A 27,885-nucleotide genomic window follows, 5' to 3' on the forward strand; every position below is an offset into this window, starting at 1 on the left:
GTATCTAATTTCATGAGAAAATAAATTCCTAAATAAATAATCTTAGAATATGCATTCAATTTATTAATTCTCCATTATTAGCGTTATTTAATAATGGAAAATTAACAAATTGATTGTTAATCATACCTACTTTATTTTCTCTGCTCGTTATATTAATTATTATTGCAATTAAATTAATTGCAAAGTACCTACGAGGTATCATATTTGAATTTATAAACATGAATGAATTATAGTGAGAGGAGAAATTTGTTAGCAATGGGAATTAAAGCCCATTTACAAGCAAACTAGTAAATAATAACCTGACAGGTCAACCTCCTACAGATAGTTCATCCGTCGTAATGAAATCACTAAGAATTAGTAATACGGTTTCCAGAGGGTACCAAGTGGAGCTCAAGTTGTCTTAGCAACGCTAAGTAGCCATTATTAACAATCACCTCTCTTTCAAAGAGTGTAAAACGTGACTCAAATTATTTAATCTTTATTGACCACATTAAAAAAATATTTGGTACAAAAGCCGGACTTAATGCTGCTATAAGCATCAATTCAGTCAACGTTTGGGAAAACATAAATGTATTATGCGGTCAAAAATATTGAAATCTCTTGTAAGTAAATAGTTACAGATGTATCTATATTAACTCACAAATTATGTAATATATACAAAGAACTAATACACATTATGGCTATATAAATGTACTTACACAAATACATTATACAAATATTATTTACAATATACAGATGCAATATATATACATACATACATACATCCATACACGATAATATATTTTATCTTATTTTCTTCATAATGGATTTGTAGACATTTTTAAGGCAATTTTTTTACAGATGTTTTATGTTAATGGGTAGCGCATTGCTTAGTCGTGAGGCCTCTAGAGTGATATAGATAAAGAGAGCAAGTGAGTTGTTAGAATCAAAGAGGTAGCTGAAATTACATTTTAAGTATTCTGGTGATAAGGAGTTAGTGAGGATAGAGAAAATATTGTAGAATAACCTCATCTGCCTACGATGACGTATAGTCTGTATGATTATATGTGCAATTTTATTGAGGAATTTAAGCTAGTAGTAACATGTTCTAAGCTATTCTTTATAATTTCTACGAAATATTAACTAGATTATAGCACTATTGTACTCTTGTGCTGTTTACTGTACTCACAAAATTATAATTTATAACAATACACTTTAGTTTGAAGAAAGTAAAAGTTAAGTTTCTTGGCTGATTTGCATTCTGAACGAGGCGATAGACTCATAAAAGATTTCAATTTAAAAATTATTATATTTAAAATTACTAAAATAAAAAATATTTTGTTTAAGTGAATCACTTATTTTGTTTAAATTAATAGCTGTGGATTCTATCCTCTTTGCATATACATTAGTATTTATAGTTGTCTGTATAGAAATGGGTGTATGAGTAACTGTATCCATACTAGATACAAGCTTTGCTTAATTTACATTAGATAGCACTAGATGGTATGCCCAGAGCTGTTTGTTATATTTCACAAAAGCAAAAATAAAAACTGACACCTGTTTCATAGTGTTTTTCAGCAATACTTTCGCAAATATGAATTACTGCTATTATTTATTTATTGGTAATGAAATTTATTCATTGATAATATTTCTTATTCGTATGTCGTATGTTGCCGTGTGTGCTCCGGCATAAAATGGGCCACCCCTTCCTTTCCCGTGGGTGGGTGTCGTAAGAGGCGACTAAGGGAGGGCGAGGGATGGGCAGCAGCGTCACTCTTAAAACATCACCAAAGACCTAACTGCGATTGCCAACCCGCCTGCTAAGCGTGGCAACTATTGGCAAAATTCCGCTTAAGGGGAAAGCTTATGCCCAGCAGTGGACAGTTAATGGCTGAAATAATAATAATAATGTCTTATTAGTTTATTGATGCTCAAAGTTAAGAAAATAATTTAAAGCACATTGTAATATTTCATAATATTTTCTTGTAATGAGTAAACTCAACGTCTGAGAATCGTAAATTATCAATATGTTGAAAAATTTACACAACTCGATCCAATGGGATTAGAATATACGCGTAAATCTCTCTGTCTTGTCTGAGTGTGCTAGCATTTGATTAAATATATATGTAGTTAAGTACCTACCTACATATTAAAAACACAGCATACGACGAAGCGCGCAAACCAATAAATTTAAAATAAAAAATATATAAAGCTAGAAAAATAAATGTTTCAATAATATGTTTTTCTAGCTTTTATTCTTCAATTTAGATTGACAACATCTGTAAGTCATGGTCATAGTCGCGATTAACATTGGGTGTTAATTATAGGCATACTCTCATCATCCACTAGCTATTTATGGTAATGACGACAATAAATTGGAAATACCTGTTTGACTTTTTACTAAATTCTATACAATTACATTTTATAAATATTTGTTATTGATGAAAAATAAACTGCCAGTTTTAGATTTTCCTACAAAAATGTTACAAATAATGGTTATGGTGTAATTCATTATCTCTTTGCCACTGCACTAAAGATATTAATTTAAAATTTAGAATAGTTTTATATGTGTAGATTAAACTTAGCGAAAGATTTCCAAAGTCTCCTTGAGTCGATAACAAGAAAAAATTTGAAGCTTCCCACATTAAGTTGACAGATGAACCCACTGTGTCAGCATCAGAAAAAATATCAACTACGACCAATGTTTCTTTCGAAAAATGTTCAGTTTCACTACTAGTAGGTACATTTAGTACAAGGTCGTTAATCTAATCATTTCGTGGAGAAAGGTATTGTTAGTAATGGGATCTAATTACTACATTGCTAGCAATATAAACTATCAGGTGACCATCGTGGTTAATAATTGTTGAATTTGTTACGATGGGTCAACTGTCCTGCTTCATGGTCACCTCTCACCGGTGTCATGCTAATGACACTATTACAATCACACAAACAACACAATAGTGTTGTTTGTGTAATGATGATGATGATAATTTCAATTTCTCCTCATAACAGAGAACAACTGTTGATAACTACTCATAACAAGTATTTATGAACAATATTCACGAATGACATAAACATACAACAGACATAATACAACAGACATACATGAAGTAAACTTAATAGCTAAAAAATATATTTATAAGATTTCGCTACTTTGTAAGTTCACCACATAACAGTGGTTATAGGAATAATATAAGGAATCTTTAAGAAACATTTTCACAGTCATTTCGACTCATGTTTCTTCAGGAAAATTAATCAATTTCATGACTACATAGTGTCTTCGGATTTCGTGTACACCTATTCCGTTACACCCTGTTATATTATGGAATTAACCGTGGTTAGGAAATATTATTGAACCAAACCTGAAGGTAACTCATATTCTCGCTATTACAAATACTATACGTTGGGGGAAAGGGATTGTTACCGACAACTAACAAACCTACTTTCATCATCACCTATCATCCCTCGTTGGTCCCCCGCCAGCGTATACCGTTAGCGCAGACGGGTCGACCATTCCAGTATCATCCATTAAAAAAAATACTATACAATTACGTATTCGTTTACGTGCACGGAAACAAACTCACTTCACATTACAATGATAAAAAGAATTATTTGTTATTTATAGAAATATATAAATAAACAAAAACAAAATATATACCTGTTATATACAAAAATATATTATATCTTTTCATACATTTAGTTAATAGCCATAATGCTAATGGCGTAGGTAGAACGATGTTAAACAACAATATGTCAATTCCACGTAATTGTCACCTGTTGACATCACACCATCACAAGGCATTGGCAATATTGTTACTACCAATATTGGCTATTCTAATTACGATTAGTTCTTGGATGTGAAAATTAGGCTCTTATAATTCCGTTTCAAAAATTCAAAAATATTAAAATTATATAATGTATTTTAGAAACTCTGAATAATTTTATAATTAAGAACTTTATTTTTTCCCAAATTCTCACAATAACAATAAAATTAGATCGTGTTTTTAATCATTAGAGTTCTATTCCACAATTATTCACATAAATAATAATTACAGGCTCTGCATTTACTTAGAAAATACTAAGTACTTAGGCTTAGGAAATTCCATCTATGGAAAATAACTTTATTTACATAACAACAAACCAGATTGTTAGAAACTATACGTTCTGTAAATTATCACGGTTTTTTTTTTATTTTGATCAATAATAATTTATTTAACAGTATTAAATAACTAAATAATGTTAAAATATTTTCTATTATTGTGCATTTCTGTAATCATTCTCCACCTTTTTACCAACAAATAGATTATATAAAGAAGAAGGAAATTTGGATAATCTTTTTGTTTCTAAGAATTTCGACAGTTACTTACCTCAAAACTTTTACAAATTAAGACAGAATTTTGTTAATTTATATATATATAATATATAATCGTAACTTATATTTGAGATTAATCCCTTACTACTATTATAAATAGATACGGTTTCACCAATCGTCTTGAAATATATCATACATGTAATATTTGGGCTATAAAATATAGGCTAATATTTATCTCAGTCAATCAACATATCTCGAACACGTGAACCAATAAATATAAAACAAAGTTTAAATATTAAAATCAGCCGCAGCAATCTTGATCAGACCAGTCCTTACAAGCAGAAATAGTTCAAGAGTATGACGAATGGGCTAGTCATTATCGTATTTAACCATATTTTAGGGATCCAACAATCCGACCTACCACAATATAGATTGTATTATGGAGGTATAGGCGGTATATTATATCTAATTTAATCAATGCAACCTAAATAATATACTGAGCATAATTTGTTTAAAGTTATCTTAAACCTTACTTACTACCTTAAAGATTTAAACTAAAACTTTCCTAACCCTTTACCAGGGGGCGGGGAAGGGATTGATAGTAAAGTAGACTTCCAGCCCATTGCTAGCAATATATTCTCTCAGGTCGATCTTCACGTCTCCCCCTGAAAACAATAGTGTTGAATTCCAAGTTTATTAGTTACGATGGTCTAACTGACTTGTCTTTTCATTCCTCACTGATACCCTGCCAGCATATACCGTTTGCGCCGACAGGGTTACCATTCCATTAAAAAACCCCTTTACCCGGATGAGGGAGATTTGCATTATTGGTAATAGAAAATAGCCTCATCTAACATTATTCTCGCCTATAATCATTGAGACTCGGCTGGCGTATATCAATATCGCAGGCGTATTCTGTTGTCATCCGAATTCCCTAAAGTAAAGCCACGAATTACAGCAAATTTTAATAAACAAACCTAAAGATTGTTGCCCTAATTAATATTGATAGTGATTATTAGTAGTGGAAGTATTCTTTGGAATTATCAGAAAATGGACTTCTCCATTATAAAAACCGGTTCTTAGTGCGTCATTCAAGTCTCTTGCATAGTGTTATGACTCACAAATTGTAATTCTTAGTACCTAGTTACACGTGTACATAGCATAACATCTCTTAACCTTCGAACTTTTAACTTTGTTTTTGACAGAATTCAGCATTTTATATAATATCATACCTACAGAATCATAACGGGCAATTTTTTCTACATTAAAAATGCAGTATAGCAATATAGCTGAAACAGTTATTTTGTAGCGTACTGGCTTCCGGCTGGCATAAGGTTTTTAATAAACTTGGTTTAAAAAATGTAATATAGTGCAATATGTAATTTCTACCAGGCAACTAATATTTGCGGCCATTATTTTATAGTTAACCCTATTAACCCTAACATACAGAAATCAGCACCGGGATCTTAAAAACAAAGACATGTTTGAGAGTTATATTATGAATCTTTTTAAGGGGCTAGCTTATCTGTAAAAATATTTTTAAATGTACCGACATTCAGCTATAAACATACATGTTCTATAGTTTAGCTTAACTATTCTAGCCCTTGATCTATGTTTATCTAAGCACTTGGTTTATTTAGTGTAACTACTTAATATAGTAATAGATATAGAAGTGGCACTATGTAATGCTAAATTCATTAAATAGTATTCTAGTAGAAGATTGCACACCATATGAAATCAACCCATTATCCTCCCGTTGCTAGGTGGTCTCTGCACAAAAATTTATAATTTATCTTTATTTTTATACATTCTGTAATTTTTTTTTATAAGTATACAATCTCTAAAGAGCTAACAAAAGTTTAAACGACATAGTTATAATTTTTTTCTTTTCTAAAGTTTTCTTTAAAATAATACTTTTCGACATCAAAAAAGAGGTTTTCAAGATTTCTATTTTAACCAATTTTTTAGTTATTGCTTTTTTATTAAACAAAATAGCCTTATATGTATACATATAATGTATATATACATATAGCCATCCTTACTAATATTATAAATAGTAAAGTAACTAAATTGTTTGTTTATTACATTATATCGCCTAAACGACTTAACCAAACTTTGTGAAATTTAAGACACTCATACTGTATAGGCTACTTTTTATCAGTCAGTCGCTAGCACGAAGTCGTGAGTAAAAACTAGTTCGCCTATAAGTGGATAAAGTAAGAAAACTAGGAAATCATTATGCCATATAACCTACAACAGTATAGAAAATGATAAAGGTATGATTACTGATTAAACGATTTGAGATGATAGATGATGATCACTAAACCATTATTGTATGTACTTACTCAATTCATATAAAAGAACTTATTTCGTCCCACATCATAGTTCATAATTTTCTATTTCTGTTGCACTTAGGATTGTCTACCAAACTTAATATTGCATTTATAACATCAGTAAATAAATTCAAATTTGGTTATATAATTTAAAATAAGAGAGAAATTTTACAGATTGTTGTCTACAAATAAAGGTATTTACAATTTTATATAGTTTCGATGATAAATTTTGAATTGATATCAATGCAGTAATTGCTAATTATATTTTCGAATACCTTTTTTCGTTTCGTTTATTAAATATATAAAAATATAAAACATTTAAAGCTATAGCCATAGGTGAAATACAAGACTCTAGGCTCGCATTTTATAAAATGTCTCTTCAGAAATTAACAGCAATGTTGCACTACGTTGCTGTTAATTTCAAAACAGGCACTTTTTACAAACTTAGTAAGTACTTAACAGACGCAACATAGCTCTGTCAAAATTGAAATAAAATATTAAGACAGCAAAGAAACCTCAAACGATTTGGTTTAGGAAAAATAAAATGATAAACTATATTCATGTAGTTACCTATTTTATCAAGCTGTATTCTATTTTGAATTACTTCTAATGGTGTATAGTGTTTTTGTAAGTTCCTTTTAAGTGTTTGTTTAATGTAAATTTTGATGAAACGTGTTCTTTACCAGAAGCCATGAAGATTTTTCTTCTGTCTTTTATACTTCTATATTTAACAAAAGGACATTTTTCTGAAGAATCGAAGTACACTAATAAATATGATGGTGTAAATTTGGACGAGATTCTAACAAATGAGCGACTTCTAACAGGCTATATTAAATGTTTACTGGAACAAGGTCCTTGTACTCCAGACGCCAAGGAATTAAAAAGTAAGTATAATAATTGTGTACATGTAAATTGATAAATACAGCTGGGTATTAGCTCTTACAGCATGAATTTAACACTATTTATTTGTTTCTTTATTGCACACAGAAAAAATTAAAAAAAGTACACATTAATAGACAAAGACTATTCTCAATTAATTACTAATAGAACAAAAAGGCTTTCTTTCTAAGACCAGGCGCCCAACTGCAATTCCTTCCATGTTGGAGATGTCACTTACCCTCTTACTTACTTACGGTAGTCACTTACCCTTAAATGAGCGCAAGCTTATTTGTCCCATGTGTTAAAAAAAATAGAATAAAATTAAAAGTTTTTATTTATTCTTTAAAAAATCATCAAATATTAATTTTTTTCTATTATTCTTAAATTAAAAAAGAATATTATTCCATTTAATTCCGTTTGATAAAGATTAACGATATTTCATATTTTTCTAAATTACTAAGATTATTTCATAGGTACCAGTTTTTACAATTACAAATTTTATCTTAGCATATGATTCATACTTTTATAGCTAAGTTTTACGAGTATATATATAAACATACTTCTCGCAGTGTTCCTTCCATATCTTAAGGTACAGTACTAGGTAATATCAAATTGTGTTGTTCTATGGACGATCTTAAAATTGTTATTAAATTACTTTTTATACAATCTATTTTACTTTCAGATAATCTCCCAGATGCTATACAAAATGATTGCAAAAAGTGTACAAATAGGCAACAACAAGGAGCAGATCAGGTAATGGGATACATCATTGATCACCGACCAGATGATTGGAATAAGTTGGAAGAGAAGTAAGTATTAATATTTTTACAAATTATTTAGTCTCAAATTATAACTAATTATTATTTTTTTAAACACAGATATAAATCTGATGGCAGTTATAAAAGAAAATACTTAGAGAAGAAACAATCAGTAAAAAATATAAACAGTAATGAAAATGACGTAGAAAATAAAAATGGTAATTCAAATGAAAAAGAAGAATAAGCACCTAACACTGAATTTTAAACAACTTATGGTTCGTCAGAAAATAAAATAACTACAAATGTAATAATTAATTAATTTAATTGAACCTTAATTTTATTTGGATTTAATAATGTAACCTAACTTCTGAAAGCAATAAATTAAATACAAAAAAAAAATACAAAAGGCATCTTTTTTACCATTTACAAATAATCTTAATAATGGTCAAGATCTATCAAGTACATAATTAGTATCTCCCCTAGATATAAAGTACATTTTGAAAAAAATCGTAATTCCAAAATGCTTTACGTTCCACACTATATCTCATGTATATTTGCGAGCACATACCATTATATAATAAAATGGCATTGCTAATGTTGTTAATTGTTAATGTTGTCATTGTTGTTGGCAATATTTTAAGACATTTTTTCAGCTACATATCTTTTTACTCTTACTTTGACACCTGGTAGTGTATATCTATTTTTAGATGACACTATTTCTTCCGGTTCACCTACGAGTTTATATTTTATTTTCTCTTGTTTCGGAGGTTTCTTTTCTGGCTTATTTTGAATAGCGGATCTATGAAAAAAATTAAATTTTTATCAGGATTTTTCATGCAACTACGAATGGCAAATCAGCTGACGGCCTACTTAATGAAAAGTAGCTATTATCGCTTATAGATATGAACAACACTATTATTTTGGCCGTTAACTGTCCACTGCTGAACATAAACCTTCGCCATGAGGGGAGTTTTACTAGTAGTTGCCATGCTTGGCAGGTGAGTTGGCAACTGCAGTTAGGCTTTTACAGATGTTTTAAGAGGGGCACTATTGCCCATCCCTCGTACTCCCTTAGTCGCTTCTTACGATATCCACGGGATAGGAAGGTGCGGCCCATTCTATACCGGGGCACACACGGCGTACCTCACACTTACGACACCCTATCGAACAGCACCATGAACATAACAAATTATTTTGTAACCTCTATGGTTCCTAAAAACTATGATGTAATGCCTCTATACCTTGTAATATCTTGCACAATGTCCCACTCTTCAAACTGATAAAGTGAACTAGTCTCCATTATTTTTAGTTTCTTTCTCTGCCCCTACACGTACGATGGATCAACGACTTCAAATGTATTATAGGCGATTACAATAGGTAATTGGAGGGAGAGTTACTAATGGAGATGTCAAGTCCACCTTTACACAGCTTCCCTTGGAAATCATTGTGGTTAATTCTTGATGAATTGATCACGATGAGCCAACTGACCTACCTTCACCCTCACCTTCCGTACCTCACTGGCAACCGGCCAACGTATGCTGAGGCTTATTATTCCATTTTAATCTCATAAAAAAACAGTTAATTTACGAGTAAAATATAATAATGATGTCTTAAAATAAAGAATAAACCAATTAAAAATCTCCATCAGTCATCTAGAATCTATTTAATTTATTATTTAATATAACCATGTTATAACTCTATAATAAATAAATAAATAAATTTTATACGTAATTATTTATACAGAAAGGTTATCCCAATATCCTTTGTACTTTCTTCAAACCGTCGTACCTAGTAAGAAACATTTTCCAGGCCACTGGATCATGAGCCATCATTGCTGCAATCACTTTCCCTGCCTGCTCTTTTTGCTCCGTAGTACACTTCTGGCAATCCTCTCTAATAGCTTGTATAAGAACACCTAGTTATAGAAGAAAAGAAGTACTTAATTAAACAATTACGCTTATACAGCAGTGATTTAAATAAACGAATAAACAAGCCACATTAATTTTAATTAATGTTATAAACAAAAATAATATGATTTTTTGTTTGCAAAAAAATAAACTCAAAAAATATTTAACCGATTTCAAGATTCTTAATAATATATGATATATATATATATATATATATATATATATATATATATATATATATATATATATATATATATATATATATTTATATGTATATATATATTACAAGCAAAGATTTACTTATCTCTCCAGAGATCTCTTCCAGCAAATCCATTAGTGTGAAAGCATGTACTTAAATTCTATTTTATCCTGGCTGTATTTTATTAAAAAACAATTAGAAGTCCCTCCCCTACATTATTTATTTACTGGTATGATATGGAGGTAAATTGCTAGTTGTACTAAAAACAAAAAATTCTTAATGAATAATTTATAATATTTTTTAATAACATGATATGCAATCGATCATGGTTGAGTTCATGCCTTTACAGAACTCTTAACTGTATAGATTGCCTAATCTAGGAGCGACATTAAATAACAATAACATTATTACCTATCACAATGTAGATAATCATTATTGACTGCGGTACAAAATTTACATTTAAAATAGTGTTCAATGAATAAATTAATGAGTTTCCTTTTTCTTGACTTGCGCCAAAAAACAACAAATTTCGTAATACATCACCTTTAATTTGTCCCATATCCTTGGAACAATATCGATCAACAGACATCAGACACTTGACATCCTGGGCCGGTAACGGTGGTATAGATTCATTCACATCAATTTTATTCTTCAAATTATCAGACTTCTCCATATCAGTAACTACTTCGTTAATAATCTCCATATCCTCATCTCCATACACAACTTTATATCCTCTGCTAACAATACCTTCACTCATTTTTCTATCTATGCCAGGAGCTGTGGTTTCGGCGAAGGCGACACCAAAAATTGAAATTAAAATAAAAAATTTGGTCCACATTGTCGTTGGTCGTGGTCACAGTTTGTTCTGAGTTCAAATGATTGAATCCAACGGCCCTGTGGGCTCTCTGATGCAATTGTTCGTGCGCTGTGTTTAATTGTTTTGTAGATTTGTTTGTCAAAGAAAGAATGAAATGAGGGTTGTCAATACTAATCATTTGAAATAAAAAATACTATAAGAACTTATTCGAAAATGCCCATAGATTTACCAGGGCTTCAATTAAATATAGATTTAAAACAATTGAATTCGTAATGATATAATCCTATTCTCTAGGTCTATGTCTAGTCACAATAATTTATTGGAGTAGAAATCATATCCAACGTTTTATGAGAGCCAGTAACTTTCAATTAAATAGCAACTGGTTACTGAGTATCTGCCCAACCTAAACCAGAATGCTATTCATATCTACTTAACATAATATACCCTACCGAAAGTAGTAACCATTGCCAATAGACATGAACAGCATCATGGACAACACAAAGTACACAGTGAAAAAGTTACTCCTCAAATAAGACAACGCATGGGAGGTGCCATTGGCGAAACAGTATATTTTTTAGTAATTTTCATTATATGTATATATGATCTAAATATATAAAAACACTGAGTTACAATTTTCGTTCAAATTAATCTCCGAAACCGCTCAACTGATTTCAGTGTAATTTTGTAAATATGTATTGTTTGCTATAATTAGAATAGTCCGGATCAATGACTTAATATTTTTAATGGAGTAAAAAACCGCCAGGTCTGATAAGTCAGCCCATAAAGACTATCTTAACGGCTGTCCTTCAGATGACCCACAAGCTTTTTATCCATTCCGTTGCATATAGAAAAATATAATATTATATGTACTAATAAAAATGAAAATAAGAGAATCTCAATCAGAATTAAAGAGACCTAATGTGCTATTTTCAAATAGATAAAGGGAAAAACCCGACTACACAATGTGGCATAGACACCCCTGTTGATTATAATATTCGGGGCGCGTGTCGCTAACAACCTTCGCTCATGTACGTGCATACTAAACCTTAATGGCATGTCGATCGTAGATTATTCTGAACCTCATACACAAATTCATACAATGATTTATCCTTATATTACTTAAACGCCATATAGTTACAATATAGTTAGATCATACAATGTGTTTACCAACAAATTTCCTGTTGATCATTCAGCATGAAATTCATTCGTAAACTCATTTGTGCGATCGTCTTTTGGAATTTATGAATCATGGTGTAAATATTAGTGATTTCGTTAGTGTATATATTATATAGATATTCTATAAGCCTACATGATTTGTTGTTCATCTAACATAAAAAAAATATTATAGTCAAATTCGAATAAGTCCAATGTTACTGCACTGATCAATTAATCTCATTTTTTTTTTATACTACAAATGTGACAATTATACAGCCTGTCGGATTGTAAACTATCACTGTAGCCAGTGGACGCCTGAATATTAGGTCACGTGCGCGTTGCAAACTGTTGAAGTATAGTTTATTGTGAACTTTATATAGCAACCCTAACTTTGTTTATGGTATTATAAAATAAAAAAAAAAAAAAAAACTTCTTGTGTGTCAATGACAGAACTGAAAAAGGTTGTTTTTTATTTCTCTTCTCCATCGTTAATAATCCATTTAGTTGACTTGTAATAACATATTTATTTGACGTGTAATAACAATAATAATCATAACAGGTTATGGGCCCAGCCTGATTTTCCATTTATATGGTATTGTAATTATTCGTACAAAACTAGAACAATTTCCACAAGTCACAGCCGCCATTTTTTTTTTCCGGTTGAAAGTTTTTTGTTCAGAACTTCTTGAGGTACTTGTCAATAATGTCTGTGCGATTAGATAAAATCACAGTGGACAAGTTGGAGGGTGAAGGTAATTGGATTTCATGGAAATTCGATATCAACTTACAAATAACCCTACATGGAGTTGAGGACCATGTGACCGGTGTAGCGCAACAACCAAAAGATGGAGAAGAACCAAAGTCTTTCAAATTATACCATGAAAAGGAATCAATTGCAAGGTATTTAATAGGTTCAACAGTAGGCAGAGAGCCGAAACAGCACATTTTAACCTGCAAAAGTGCGAAAGAAATGTGGGATACTCTTCATGCTGTGTATGAACAGAAAAATGAAAGAAGACTGGATCTTTTGTACTGCGAGCTATTTACGTATAAAAAGTTACCAGAGGACAGTATAGCTACGCATGTCTCTAAGTTACAAAGACTGTATACTCAATTAAACTTAGAATTGAAAAATGAAGGCAGTACTTTGCCTCAGTCCTTACTTTTAAACAGAATACTGAATACATTGCCTGTTAACTATCTTGAGTTCAAAAATGCATGGGAATCTGTCCCTGCATCGGATAGAAATGTAACCACATTAATGGAACGTCTTCGCTTACATGAGCAAAGATTGAATGAAAGCAAACCTGAAAGTGAAGTCGCTCTAGTTGCAAAGACTGAAAAGCGTATATATAATAAAGGTCCAGTTTGTAATTATTGTAAAAGAAAAGGACATATCAAAAAACATTGTTTTAAATTTAAAAATAAACAAAAATCTGATTCTACAAATGGACATGCTTTTGTTGCACATAGTACCGTGATAACTAAAGAGGACTGGATAATAGATTCTGGTGCGTCACACCATATTACTTCACATAGAGAGTATTTTGCTTCATATGAACAATTTGATAACCCAATTCCAGTTTATCTCGGAGATGGTAGTCAAATGATGGCTGTAGGATTTGGCATCATAGACATAAAAATGTTGGTTAATGGAAAATGGGAGAAAGGTCATTTAAAAGATGCTTGGTTTGTTCCTACCTGTAAACAGAATTTATTCTCTTCAGGGTCAGCTTTAAAAAATAATTTAATTGAAATAGGTGATAAAAATAAAAGAATATTTAAAAATGGCAATAACATAAAAGCAGTTGCAATAAGAAATAAGGGAAATATGTACAGATTGGAGATGAGGGTGATATTACCTGAAAATTATTGTATGCTTAGTAGTCATACGGCAGACTTAAATATCTGGCATGAACGCCTATGTCACCAGAATATTAGACATGTTGAAAAATTCTTAAAACTGAATAATATTCCATTCCAGCCAGCAGAAAAAATTGTTTGCGATGGGTGCATGTTTGGTAAAATGTCTCGCTTGCCTTTTCATACAAGAAATATCAGAGCACAGGTACCAGGACAAATTATTCATGCTGATGTCTGTGGCCCCATTGCTGAAGTATCTGTTGGAGGTAGTAGATATTGTATTGCATTCAAAGACGATTACTCCAAATACAGAAAAGTATATTTTATAAAAGAAAAGACAGCAGTTTCAGAAGTAACAAAGAACTTTATTTTGGAAGCTAAGACAATAGGTCATACAATAAAAGAATTAATAACTGATGGAGGTAAAGAATTTATAAACAAGGAAATGCAAGCCATATTGTCATCATTTGGAATTAATCATCGCATGACCATTCCATATAGCCCACAGCAGAATGGAGCTGCGGAGCGTGAAAACAGAATATTAATGGAAGCAGCTCGGAGTATGCTACATGCAAATAATTTTGATAAGCAGCTATGGGCAGAAGCTGTTAACACTGCTGCATATGTTCTGAATAGGACTGGTCCAACAGGTGTTGATGACTCATCTACACCATACAGTTTATGGTTTGGCAAAAAAGCTGATATAAGTCATCTGAAGATATTTGGCACAAAATGTTTTATTCATGTACCTGACCAAAAGCGCAGAAAGCTAGATAAAAAGGCAATAAAGGGAAACTTAGTTGGATATTGTGGAGACAAAGATGGGTATAGAATATGGACAGAGGACAGAAAGATAGTTTTATCTAGAGATGTTAAATTCCTACCAGAACAAGTATGTGTTGATATTTTTAAACAGGATTTAACAGAGCAGCAGTCTAAACATCAGAAGGAATCTTCGAAAAATCATGATTTTGTGATATCCTTAATTCCTGATGCTGATGAAGTCAACAGCAGCAAAGTTCAGAAAGTGACAAGAGGACATGCATCATCGTCTATGGCCCCAAGGGCTGTCACCGCCGCTGATCCAGCTCAAGCATGTGACCAGGTTCCAAGTTCAGGTAAAGATTTTATACATAATTCATGTGATAGTGATCCTGTGTTCTTAGACTGTGATAATTTATCAGAAAGTGAAAGTGAGTCAGTGATAAATGTGGATCCATTGTGTAGTGGTAACAGTAATGGAAATGTCGAAAGTGAAAATTCTCAACGATATCCATTGCGTAATAGAAAGATAAAGGAGTTTCCAGACTATCATGTGTATATGTGCATGGAATCTGATGATGAATGTTTACATTTTGATGATTTTGATAATTTACCAGCTTGTTGGAAAGATGCTATTAATGCTGAACTTTCATCATTGGATATTAATAATACTTGGTCTATTGTAGATTTACCAAAGGGTGTAACCCCTATAGATAGCAAATGGGTATTTAAAATAAAGAAAGACAGTGACAACAATATTGTCAAATATAAGGCTAGGTTAGTTGCACGTGGGTATAATCAAAGATTTGGTATTGATTATCATGATACATATTCACCAGTTGTTCGTTCTAGTGCACTTAGAATTCTTTTTTCTTTGGCAATTCAGTTTGATTGGTTTATAGACCATTGGGATGTTGTTACTGCTTTTCTTCATGGAACATTAAATGAAGATGTTTTTATGTATATGCCAAAGGGCTTGTTAATTGATAAAGGTAAAAATGATAATGTGCCTAAGGTATGCAAACTAAACAAAGCTATGTATGGACTGAAGCAGGCAGCCTCAAGTTGGAATAAAGAGTTGCATAATGCTTTGATTAATATTGGTTTTAAGCAGTCTGTTCATGAACCATGTATTTATATTCTCAAACAAGATAACCTTTATTTAATTTTAGCAATTTATGTGGATGACATTTTTGCATTTGGTAATAATCAAAAGAAAAAGCATGATATATTTTCTCTACTAGATAGTAAATTTAAATTAAAGAATTTAGGTCCCATAGAACATGCCCTAAGTTTGAGAATAAGAAGAGTAGGTTCAGAATTAATTGTTGATCAGAAAAGGTATATAGAAAATATATTAAGTGTGTATGGAATGCAAGATTGCAAACCTGTAAATTCACCAATTCTACCAGGTTTGAGGATGAGTAAAAGTGACACCGTTGATCCAAAAATTCCATATCAAAATTTAATTGGAAGCTTGATGTATATTGCTCTAAATACCAGACCAGACATATTACATGCAGTTTGTGTATTATCTCAATATAATAATTGTTATACAAAAGAACATTTTGTACAGGTAAAAAGGATTGTAAGGTATCTGAAAGGTACAATTAATTATTGTTTAGTATATAAGAAGTCAAAGAACTTCAGTTTATATGGATATGTTGATGCCGATTGGGCAAATTCAGAAGACAGGAGATCATATTCCGGATTAGTGTTTAAACTTGGTGATAATCTTATTGCCTTTGAAAGTAAAAAGCAAACTTGTGTTTCATTATCATCAACTGAAGCGGAATATGTTGCCCTGGCTCAGGGTGCCAAGGAGGCTATTTTCTTAAAGAATATTATTAAAGAACTATATGTAGAGATGATAGATAAACCTATTATTTTGTATAATGACAACCAGTCATGTCATAAGATAGCTGCTAACAAGGTAAATAGTAATAGGACTAAGCACATAGACATTAAATTTCATTTTATTAGAGAAGCAGTTGAGAGTAACAAAATAGAGATTAAGTATTTGTCTACTCAGTGTATGGTGGCTGATATGTTCACCAAGCCTCTGAGTTCTGTAAAAATAAGTAATTTTATGAAAGATATTTCACTGTATCAGAAATTATAAGTTTATTTTTTGTATTGTGCTGTTTGTGCTTATGGTATTTTTTTTTATGTTTGAAACAAAGTTTGGTTTGAGGGGTAGTGTTGAAGTATAGTTTATTGTGAACTTTATATAGCAACCCTAACTTTGTTTATGGTATTATAAAATAAAAAAAAAAAAAAAAAAACTTCTTGTGTGTCAATGACAGAACTGAAAAAGGTTGTTTTTTATTTCTCTTCTCCATCGTTAATAATCCATTTAGTTGACTTGTAATAACATATTTATTTGACGTGTAATAACAATAATAATCATAACACAAACCATGCAACCTACCTATCAAAAGTGCTGGGTCTAGAAACATGAATTTATACAGGCGTTGATGAGAAGTCAATGAGCATTAAGATTTCATAAAATATTTCACACGGATTAAGTCATGGTATATAAGATCACACTAGCTATGTTGGATTAGAATTATCCTCTAAATTATCCTCGACACCCTATAACTAGAACATTTAGCTTACCGCGCTGCAGAACAAACCTAGGACTGCATCAACCTCTGGCCAGGATTAGTGCGTCATACAATGAAATTAATGCCAAATTACCTGAAATTGATATAGTGTACGATAATTCGAATTCCTACAGGAATAAATTGCTGAAGCACTTTGTACAACAATCTTATGAAAATTAACTCTAATTGTCATAATATATATCTCTTTAATATATTTTTTTTAATTTAATTCACTCATAATCTTATATTCTGATATTGCTCAGAACTTAGATTACATGTTTATTTTTGTTATTTACTTAATTTTCTTACACTGTATAATTATGTTAAAGTGAATGCTGTGAATACCTATAATAGGCATGTGCATTAATATTGTATTGTATTTAATGTTGTTATACCTATATGTTATAATGCAATATGCTGTTGGTGTTCCTTAAATAAATAAATAAGAATATGCTTGCCTAAATGTGGACATATCGTCATAGTCGTAGAATACTGACGGATCTTTATATGTAATATTTGTCAGATCCGTCAGTATTCTACGACTATGACGATATACCTTCTTTTTTAATTTTAAATTAAATATAACCTAACATTAGTGCATATATATTCGCTACCTATCGATTAAATTTTGCTATACCTAAACAAGGTTCATGTATGTACTTACTCTTCATGAGAACATTGTAACACTTCTATATTTATATATTCTATATATAAATAATGGCAAATAATGATTTTTTATGCCACTGAGGTGGCAAACAAGCATACGGCCCACCTGATGGTAAGTGGTTACCGTAGCCTATAAACGCCTGCAATACCAGGGGTATTACGCACGCGCTGCCGACCCTGAAGAAACCTCAAAACAAAAGAAATTAATGACAACATCGTATATGTACCTACTATTACAGTGCATGGTGCGGTACCACTGAAGAATGGAGAATTATGTTGGTCCATCATGATGAATTTATCAAAAATGAATATGGAGCCGCTTGTCCCCGTAATTAAATATCTGCTCCCACCACATATCCAAAAGTGCAATAGATGGCTAACTCTCTGACTATATCTGAGAGGAGGAGAGGATTCTTGGAATTGCTAGTAATAATTGGCCAGCAAGATACCTTGTCAAGTCGACCTCTATGTGGTGTTCAATAAAAACAATTGTAATTAATACATGTCGAATTAGACATAATAGGCTATCTGACCCAGACCTCATCCTCCATGTAGGATGGTATGATAGTATACCTGCTTGGATGTATAAAGATACATATATAGATAATCTTAACACAATTGGTTATTTATGGATAAAGATCCATAAATAACCAACTATGTTAAGATTATGTGATATCTTTCGGTTTTACAAGGTATTAAAAATCTTTGCTTTGTTACCTATCTTTTTGTATTTGTTTGGGAGGTATATTTTCACGACATTAAAGAAGAAAAATTATAATGGCAGATAAAAAATATGAGAAATGACATTTTATTTATCTTCGCAATTTAAACTATGATTTATATATAATTTTGTATATATGTATGCAACTATCTGGTATTACAATCATGAGCATATTTTTTTTTAATTTTACTATCGTCGCTTTCTATTATCGTTGAATACAACAGTATGCCAGATCACTCGTCTTCCGAAAACTTTTGGAATAGATTCCAAATAAAATGATTAGATTTTATAAGATTATAATTTTTTTTAATAACTTTATTAACCAAGAGAAAGTACCAGGTCACTAAGAAAGTATTGCGAGAAAAAGTTTTTATGTATGTGACACTGGCCAGTTATAATTTATTTAAAAATATGATTACTTATAAGTAAAAATAGAAATGTTCTAAATTCAAAACTCCCTTCCACATTTTTGCGAGTTAATTAAAATTACCGCGTCTCATTGAAAAATGGACTTGCGTCGAGAACATTTTCGCGCTATGATTTATTACGATTTTAAGTGTCGCCTGAAACCGAACGAATCATACGATAGACTTCAAATGGCATTCATGGATGAAGGTCCTACTAAGGCAACCGTGTATGGTTGGTATAATGAATTTAAGCGCGGTCGACTAACTTTAGGGGATGAAGAAAGAAGTGGTCGCCCTTTGACGGCTGTTACGGAAGAAAACGTGCTAGCAATGAAAATTTTGATCCAAGACAATAGACGAGTTAAATACCAAGAGATTCAGCATATATTGCAGATTCGATCAGGAAGCCTTCATGAGATTCTACAGGTGCATCTACGGGTGCGGAGGATAGTTTCACGCTGGATGCCGTACAACCTCACCGATGTTCAGAATCAGGCAAGGGTGGAATGGTGCCATGATATAGACAAATTTGAAGCAGGCTCGTCTCGGCGTGTTTACGACATCATTACAGGTGATGAATCATGGAATTATCAATACTATCCAGAAACAAAGTGTCAGTCGACAGTTTGGGTGTTTCAAAACGAATCAACGCCTACCAAAGTAAAGCGACCTAGAAGCGGGGGGAAGATTTTTAATTGCGAACTTTTTCAATTAGATTACTTGGTGTCAATCCCTTTACAAAACCAAAGAAGCATTAACGCTGAATGGACTAAATAACGGACTTAATGCTAATAGCATTCTCTACCAAATCAACCTTTCAATAATATTCAAATCATCCTTTTTCGAATAGCCTTCTTTACAAACTCGTTAAAATCGTCATTAATCATTGTTATGATTCTACTGCAGGGTTCAGATTTCTTTAATAATGATAATGAAATGGTGAGTGAGAGATGATAGATGAGGATGAAAACAGGTCAGTTAGCCCATCATGATAAATTTAACAAGAATTAATCTCAATGGTTTCCAGGGAGAATTGCATGAAGATTGACCTGATAGGAAATATTGCTAGCAATGGGACTTTTAAAACCCATCAGCTTTCTCCCCGGATTCAGAATGTGAAGAATAATTTAAATTATTATCAACAGATAACATTCCAAGTCTGAATTGATTTAACACATATTTTTAGCTTAACAACTAGTTAACATGTTAGTTTTCCTGACGCTTAAACAGTCGTAGGAATTGGCTGAAAATGAATAACTGAAACTATCCAATATCACAACCAAAATATTTATTTATCACTTTTTCAACAGATCGTCCATTATTTTTGATACAGCTGCCATGTCAATCTTATTCTCAGAACTTTTTACTACTATACCCAATAATGCTCTGTAAACCTTCTTTTTTCCTTCCTTATACTGTTTAACTAATTTAGGATTATTTTCTAAAACTTCTATACACAATTTAGTCAATTCTGCTTCATCTGTTATCATTGACCATCCTTTTTCTTTGAGTAGCCTTGAAGGTGATATATCTTCATCCGCATTGTGTACTAACTCATCGAGAATCTGTCTACACATATCCAAATTGATCTTTTTCTGTAGCAGCAAATCAGAAAGCTCAATAAGCTGTTTCGATGTCACTGGACAGTGATCAATATTAACTTTATTTTGGTTTAGAGCTGTGAGAAGGTCATTTAGTAGTAAATTGGCCACCTTAGTTGGATTTCTTTCTTTATTTGCACTGATTTCCAGGAAATATTCTAATAATATAGGTTCATTGACGAGTTGTATAGCAGCCTCTGGTCTGAGTTGGAATTCTTGTACGAGACGCTTCCGCGTGTCTTCGGGTAATTCCGGAATTTGATCCTGTATTAAAGGTACGCTTATAACATCCTGAGTGTCATTCTTCGTTTTCAAGTTAACTCGTAGGGGCGGGAGATTCGGCTCTGGCATATACCTGAAAAATAAGAACATACAAAATTTTTAGCAAATTATAAATGTCACGTGCTCCTTTCTACTTTGGGTTTGCTGGAAGATAACTATTAGAGTTAAGCTCGCCTTTGAACATTTGATTATCTCTGTCATATTCTTATAACTGAAGTGTACAATAAAGAATTAAATAAACAAAATAAATAAATGAGTCACATTTTTAATGGATTTTATTAGTTTAGTAATATGTGAATATAATTGTCATAAATGCACCATTAGGTAATTAACCACAACTGTTTCCAGAAGGAATCTTGTAAACGTCAATAAAAAAAATAACATACTAAGTAGTTTCAAAAATTTCATCATTAATAATTTTTTTTTTTCAGGTTGATCATAGCTTGCTGTATGTATTTTAATAATCTACTTCCACCTATATTTTACAAAAAAAATATTATTTGATATTATTTCAAATACTATTTTCCATTTCTTATCAAAATCACTTAATAGTTGTTTGCCAACTAATTAATATTAAAAAAATATTTTGGAGATTTCACCAGTGGGCTGATAACAATTATTAAATTGTATTTTTGCTGTCCAACTTACATGGTTAGTGATCCATACATATTCATATGTTCTTTATCATGTACACGAACTTTAAAGCATTATTTACCTAATTATCAAATAAACAAATGTAAGTTCTTCAGATGTAATAATGATAATGGATTTTAATAAATAGGATGCACTTATATTTATGAAAACAAAATAATAATAAAGCGAGTGTTATATACAGTTGTATAGATATAAGGTTTAATAAAAAAAATAACTTATAAACATAAGTTTTCTACTAAATCAGACTTACATGGCTAATTAAATTTAGAACTTGATAACCTCATAAATGGAGGCTTCAATGCTAATTTTACAAATAGAAAACCAGTATCATGAATTCTATATTTTGTAATTACTCTTCCAAATTTTTCATTTCCCATTTAATTAAATAACACTCACCTATAATCCTGTACAACTTCTTTGTCTCGCATCGCCACAGTCACTTTGTTAGTGGCGTCCCATGAACGCGTTTCGTTCAATATGGTGCCACCACTCTCAAGTATCGATCGTTGACGATCGATTTCGTGCCGAATTGCACCCGCCACGCCACGAATAGATCCTATATTTTTTATCTGAAATACAGTATAAATATCAATCATTAATAACTTAACTTACAGTCAAGTCAATGTTAGACATTTTTATATATGAACAAAAAATGTATCAAAATTAATAACCAGGTTGAGAACAATAATCTCACATCAAGTTCTATTCAACCAATGGCTCTAGCACAGTTCCCTTGCCATAAAAATGTATCATTTTTATGCAACTTATAATGGCAAACAAGTTACCATCTAATTGAAAGTAGCAACTGTCACCATTTATTCTTATTACTTGACAACTAAACATAAACAACAACTTGGACAGCACAGAATACACTATGGTCTATATGCATTACCATTTCTGAGAACTAGGGTGTTTTGCCTATCCAACTATACCACTGGATATGGAATATCCATACCCAACCACATTGTGGCAAAAAATACATGAAACAACAATATACATGTAGAAGATTTAGCACAGAATCTATTTTCTAAAGTACAGTAATGTAGGAAGAAATATACCTCAGTCCTTGTAGAGAGCGGCTGTCCAATGCGACGTAGTGACACATTAGCGTCAACTCGTAGTGCTCCCTCTTCCATACGACCTGTACAGGCTTCAAGTCTCTGTACGATCAATATTAGCTCCTTCACCAATGCTGCAGCCTCCTCACCATCCTGGAAAACATTATTACAAATAGGTGATAAAGTTGTTATTATGACATTATGTTGTCCTAGCAATAGTTTTGTAGAAAAAAAAGGTTTTTATACCTATTGACTTAAAGGCGACTGTGTGAACTGTGTAAAAATCATATTATTTTATTGTAATTTAACTATTACTAAATATAATACAAAACAAGATGATTTTAAATTTTTCTGACGTTAACCCACACTTTTTGTATCCAATTAACATTAGATGATGATAGCTACAAAGATTTAAACATTTCTGATCTCTGTGTTCAAGACAAAAGAAATCAAAGCAAATGAAATATATATATATAAAATTAAAAGTGTGTATACAACCCACATGTAACCATGTCTGTAAATAGGCTTTCACTATGACTATTACTATTTTAAGCAGCAGTTGTAAAGGAGAACATAGTTATTTTGTATATATGTAATATTATATATTTAATAATACTATATATATATACAAAATATAAATAAACATACATAAATATTAAATTTATAATGAAATGTAAATAAAAATTTGATATTGAAAATATGAAGTTTTGATTATAAGAAAAAAAAATTAAAAAGTACCTCTAAATCAGGCTCAAAAACAAGCTCAATAAGTGGCACTCCAGCTCTATTTAGATCCACAAGACTTCTTTTTAACTCATCATCATGTAAGGACTTTCCACTATCCTGCTCCAGTTGGATTTGCTTAATCTTTGAACTCTTTTTATACGGTTTCTTATGTACTCCCGGTGTAAATACCTGTGAACAACAAAGGCATATATTTAAGATTTTAATCCAAAAATCTTGACTAAATTAGTATTAAATTAATATGGAAATAAACACCAGAAAATAAATAATTCATATAAATTCAAGATTAGTCAATACTTCAATAGAAATTGTATTGTCTCAATTATTCTATTTCCTTTGATGTGTATGAATTCAGTTGGAAATACATAATTAAATTAAAAATAAATTATTATATAGTAAGAGGCTACTAAGAGAACTTGATGATTTAAAACATCACTAAAACTTAACTGTAGTTGCCAACCTGCCTGCTAAGTGTGGCAACAACTGTACCCAATCCCTTACTGGTAAATACCTAGGCAGTCTATGGGGGAGGTCTATGCTCAACAGTGGACAATTAATGGCTGACATGCTGATAATGAAATTGTTAAATTACCATAGACTAAGATAGAAAACAGGTTAACTTACTATATGTATAAGATTTATTGTATAAGTTGTAACTTTAAGACATTTAGAAGACTAATAATTACAAAATAAACTTTTAGACCAAAAATATATAAAGATGCGTGGAAATTTCTTCCTTTTTTTAAATTAGGTTTTTTTTAATATTGAGACTAACAAAAAAATTTTTTGACTTCATTAACTTTTAGTTGTATACAGAAAACACAAATATAAAACTGTGCTTGTTTAGACGATTGCTTATAGTTCAATTATGAAAGGATAAACCATCTGGTATTTATAATAAAATTGTATTGTATTGTATTTGTTGAACCCTTAATTACATTAACTAAGGAATTTTCTTTTTAATCTAATTACATCATTATAGAATATACAAACTTTCTATGCTATACTTATGTAATCAATTTTAATTATTTTTATCCATAATTTCCTAGTTGGCTGATGTTAAACAAAAAATTTGACTATCTAGTTAGTATATCCAGATGAATCTAAATAATTCATATTTTTAATATATTCAGTTTTGTTTTGGATAAGAAGAAGGCACTATTTTCCCCAAAAAAGATTGACAGAAAATTGTGCATTGAAATACCTGAAAATTAATAACACCATCGCTAGCAAGAGGTGCTCTCTGTTGTGTTATTTGATAACCAGCAGGCAAATCCGCGTAAAAATAATGTTTTCTATCAAAAGTCGACACTTCATTAACGCGACACGATAGTGCCAGTGCAGTTTTAACACCAAGTTCCACACATTTTCTATTCAGCACTGGTAGTGTTCCGGGTATAGCAGCGTCAAATAAAGATACACAATTATTAACTAACCCACCAAATGTATTTTCAGCGCCAGAGAACAACTTGGATTCTGTATTGAGCTGTGCATGAACTTCCAAACCGACAACGCTTTGCCATTGTCTATCAGCGACTATAGAATGGTATCGTGTCCAAATTATTGGTTTGACTTTTTTATTTAAGTTACGGTGTATTTTATAATACCACATTTTTTATGTTTTTTTATATCTAAAAATTAAGAAATTACTTAAATCTAGGACCAAACTGATTGTCATTTTTTGACAACTAATATGGATATTACTTAACATCGATATATCGAATTAACTCGATTTATGCCATGTGATATATCAGTCGATATAAATTGAGTTAAAACAATCATTGAACAATCTAATATATTAGATTGTTCGATGTTTCGGTAAATATGTTTTTATTCAATATTCACAATAAAAATATATTTTTTTGTTATATTTATTATATTATACTTAAAAATTATTATATATATATATAATAATTTTTAAAAATTATTATATATATATATATATATATATATATATATATATATATATATATTATTTCAAATTTAATTATCATTAACAAATAGTGACACCTGCGACTGAGTAGCTAGCGAAACGATAATGGAAATTATCTATCTAATAATATTACAAGCAATCGATAAACATTGATACCGAGTACCTATGTTTTATATCGATTATTATAATCGATATATATTTAAGTGGAGATCCCCTATAATGAAATAATATTTGATATTTAACATTGACAGTGTTCACAAAAAAAGGAAAAAAAAAAAAAAAAAACATTGACAGTAAAAAAATACTCTTGTACTACAGACTTGTACAGATAAAAAATACTAGAAACTATAAAAAGAACTAGACAGCAACTATTGTTAATAGATGGCAGCACTAACTTCAAGCGGTTTAATTTGAATAAATCACAGCATAATCTATTTTATTATTAACTAACAGAGAATTCATGTTCTTATAATTTATTGTTTTCTCGTATTATTCAATTGTACATATAAAATGAACACGTCAATATCGAAGAATAACTAAAATCCCATACAATATAAGTGATTGGTAACAATATGAAGACTTAATAAATTTTATTATTTTCTTATGAAAACTAGAATGTATTTTTCTAACAAAATATAACTAACTTTTCCTAGACACTTATAAAAATCTTAGTCTATATGTTACTGTTATCAAATGAGTTCTAGATAGGTTCGTTTTAAAATTTATTAAAAACTTTTGAGACTGCCATTAAGGTTGTTAATGAATAGGTAAGAAGACAAATGTTATAAATATAAAATAAATAATAATATCACTTACCTTGATCTTGGTGTATAAGTAGATATAAATATAATTTATTGATTTGTTTCTTATAGGTAAATATGTCAAACTTATAAATTAGATAAATAGGAATTAATTCAAATACTGGACTAAATATATATAAATAAAGCTATCACCTCTAAAAATTGCATATTTGACTATTTTAAGTAGACATTTAAAAATATTAACTACTATAAATATCACATTTTGGAAAATAGCTGTACTTAAATTTAATTACACAACCAATCCCGTTACAACTTCAAATAAAAAAGAAAAAAGATATAAAACAACGAAAGCCAATGTAGCTTCAGCTATTGAATACATTTCTAGTGATCTTTTTTTAATAAAAAAGTTAAAAATGCGTTCCGTTTTTCGCGAAATCTGTACTAGCGTTCGGTCGTGGAAAGAGCCTCGCGACGTATGACTACAAGTCAAAACAACGCAATGTTCAATACGGTACATAAGCCTTAACGATATAATCCGACCGATTGAGATTGTTTGGCAATACTCGTACAAAGACAACTATAATATACCAATGAAATGTTCTAGAGCAAAGTAAGGGACACAACACATCTACTTTGACTTGGATGTAAAAGTACCATTATATTCTATTTTATCCTATAATTATAATCATGTTATAATGTAGATCAGTATGTAAATTTTTATATTAATATAGCTTAGAAACCACTAATTTAAAAATTCGATAACCTTACCTAGGCTTTTACGTTTTTTAGGTATATCAGCCCTATTGTACCCTAAACTGATTTCTTAGATAAAATTTTATTTACTTTGTCTACTCACGAAAAGAGAAGAATTAATGAGCATCAATAATTTACAAAGATTAAGTAATAATTAAGTAATTTGAATTGAAACTTTTACTTCTTTACTTTCAGTTTTATTATTTTAATCAGATGACAATTTCAAAACAAACTTGTAAGTTATTATACGACCACTGCAAGTATAGGTACATAACGATTTCTTATCTTACTAATATAATTAAATTGTAGATACTAATATAAAAAAAAAACTCGATAATATCTGTACATGGGAGATATTTAAAAAAAAATTGATATGAGGGGTCTGAATAAGAGAAATAGAAGCTAAAACAACAATTTTTAGAAATTTTGTCTGTGTATATATTTGTTCAGGAATTATGCAAAAACGAGCTACTGCAACAAATTAGATGCAATATTCACTATTGAGTTCCTGAAGATCTAATTTAAAAATGTATGTTTTATGCTTAGATTATACGCATCAATATTTAGTCAGCTGAAATAATATTTTTATATTTTTTTAAACTAAAATAAAACACGCAAATTTTTTTAGTGTTGCAACTAATTGGAAGAAAAAATTTTTAGATGCAGATTAACTCTTGAACCTAATATCGATATCGAATGACAATTTTGTACTGCACTCATGGAACAAGAATTAGG

The 27,885-nt window shown here is 30.7% G+C and overlaps 3 protein-coding genes across 4 annotated transcripts; 1 reads left to right on the plus strand and 2 right to left on the minus strand.

The window, feature by feature from the left end:
- Positions 1 to 6,658: 6,658 nt before the first annotated feature.
- LOC113521834 (allergen Tha p 1) lies at positions 6,659 to 8,667 on the plus strand. 2 transcript variants are annotated; one of them, XM_031909814.2, is made up of 4 exons: positions 6,659 to 6,818; positions 7,311 to 7,508; positions 8,186 to 8,312; positions 8,382 to 8,667. In XM_031909814.2, exons 2-4 carry the CDS (start codon positions 7,316 to 7,318, stop codon positions 8,503 to 8,505), a joined length of 444 nt encoding a protein of 147 aa, XP_031765674.2. In that variant the 5' UTR covers positions 6,659 to 6,818; positions 7,311 to 7,315; the 3' UTR covers positions 8,506 to 8,667. The 2 variants fall into 2 exon arrangements, with proteins under 2 accessions (XP_031765674.2, XP_031765675.2); XM_031909815.2 differs by having other exon boundaries at positions 6,664 to 6,818; positions 7,314 to 7,508.
- Positions 8,668 to 8,761: 94 nt separating this feature from the next.
- On the minus strand, positions 8,762 to 12,623 carry LOC113521835 (uncharacterized). The gene is made up of 3 exons (XM_026907491.3): positions 10,911 to 12,623; positions 10,050 to 10,176; positions 8,762 to 9,060 (listed from the first exon to the last, which is right to left on the minus strand). Exons 1-3 carry the CDS (start codon positions 11,203 to 11,205, stop codon positions 8,898 to 8,900), a joined length of 585 nt encoding a protein of 194 aa, XP_026763292.1. The 5' UTR covers positions 11,206 to 12,623; the 3' UTR covers positions 8,762 to 8,897.
- An 8,012-nt stretch (positions 12,624 to 20,635) lies between these two features.
- On the minus strand, positions 20,636 to 26,900 carry LOC113521592 (glutamyl-tRNA(Gln) amidotransferase subunit B, mitochondrial). Its single transcript, XM_026907168.2, has 6 exons — positions 26,453 to 26,900; positions 24,908 to 25,334; positions 23,698 to 23,874; positions 22,960 to 23,112; positions 22,298 to 22,470; positions 20,636 to 21,320 (listed from the first exon to the last, which is right to left on the minus strand). The coding sequence occupies exons 2-6, from the start codon at positions 25,313 to 25,315 to the stop codon at positions 20,660 to 20,662; spliced, it is 1,572 nt and encodes a 523-aa protein (XP_026762969.2). The 5' UTR covers positions 25,316 to 25,334; positions 26,453 to 26,900; the 3' UTR covers positions 20,636 to 20,659.
- Between the last annotated feature and the right edge of the window lie 985 nt (positions 26,901 to 27,885).

This window comes from Galleria mellonella, unplaced genomic scaffold, assembly GCF_026898425.1.
Source record: "Galleria mellonella isolate WM207_F2 unplaced genomic scaffold, CSIRO_AGI_GalMel_v1 utg63, whole genome shotgun sequence".
Lineage (NCBI taxonomy): Eukaryota > Metazoa > Arthropoda > Insecta > Lepidoptera > Pyralidae > Galleria > Galleria mellonella.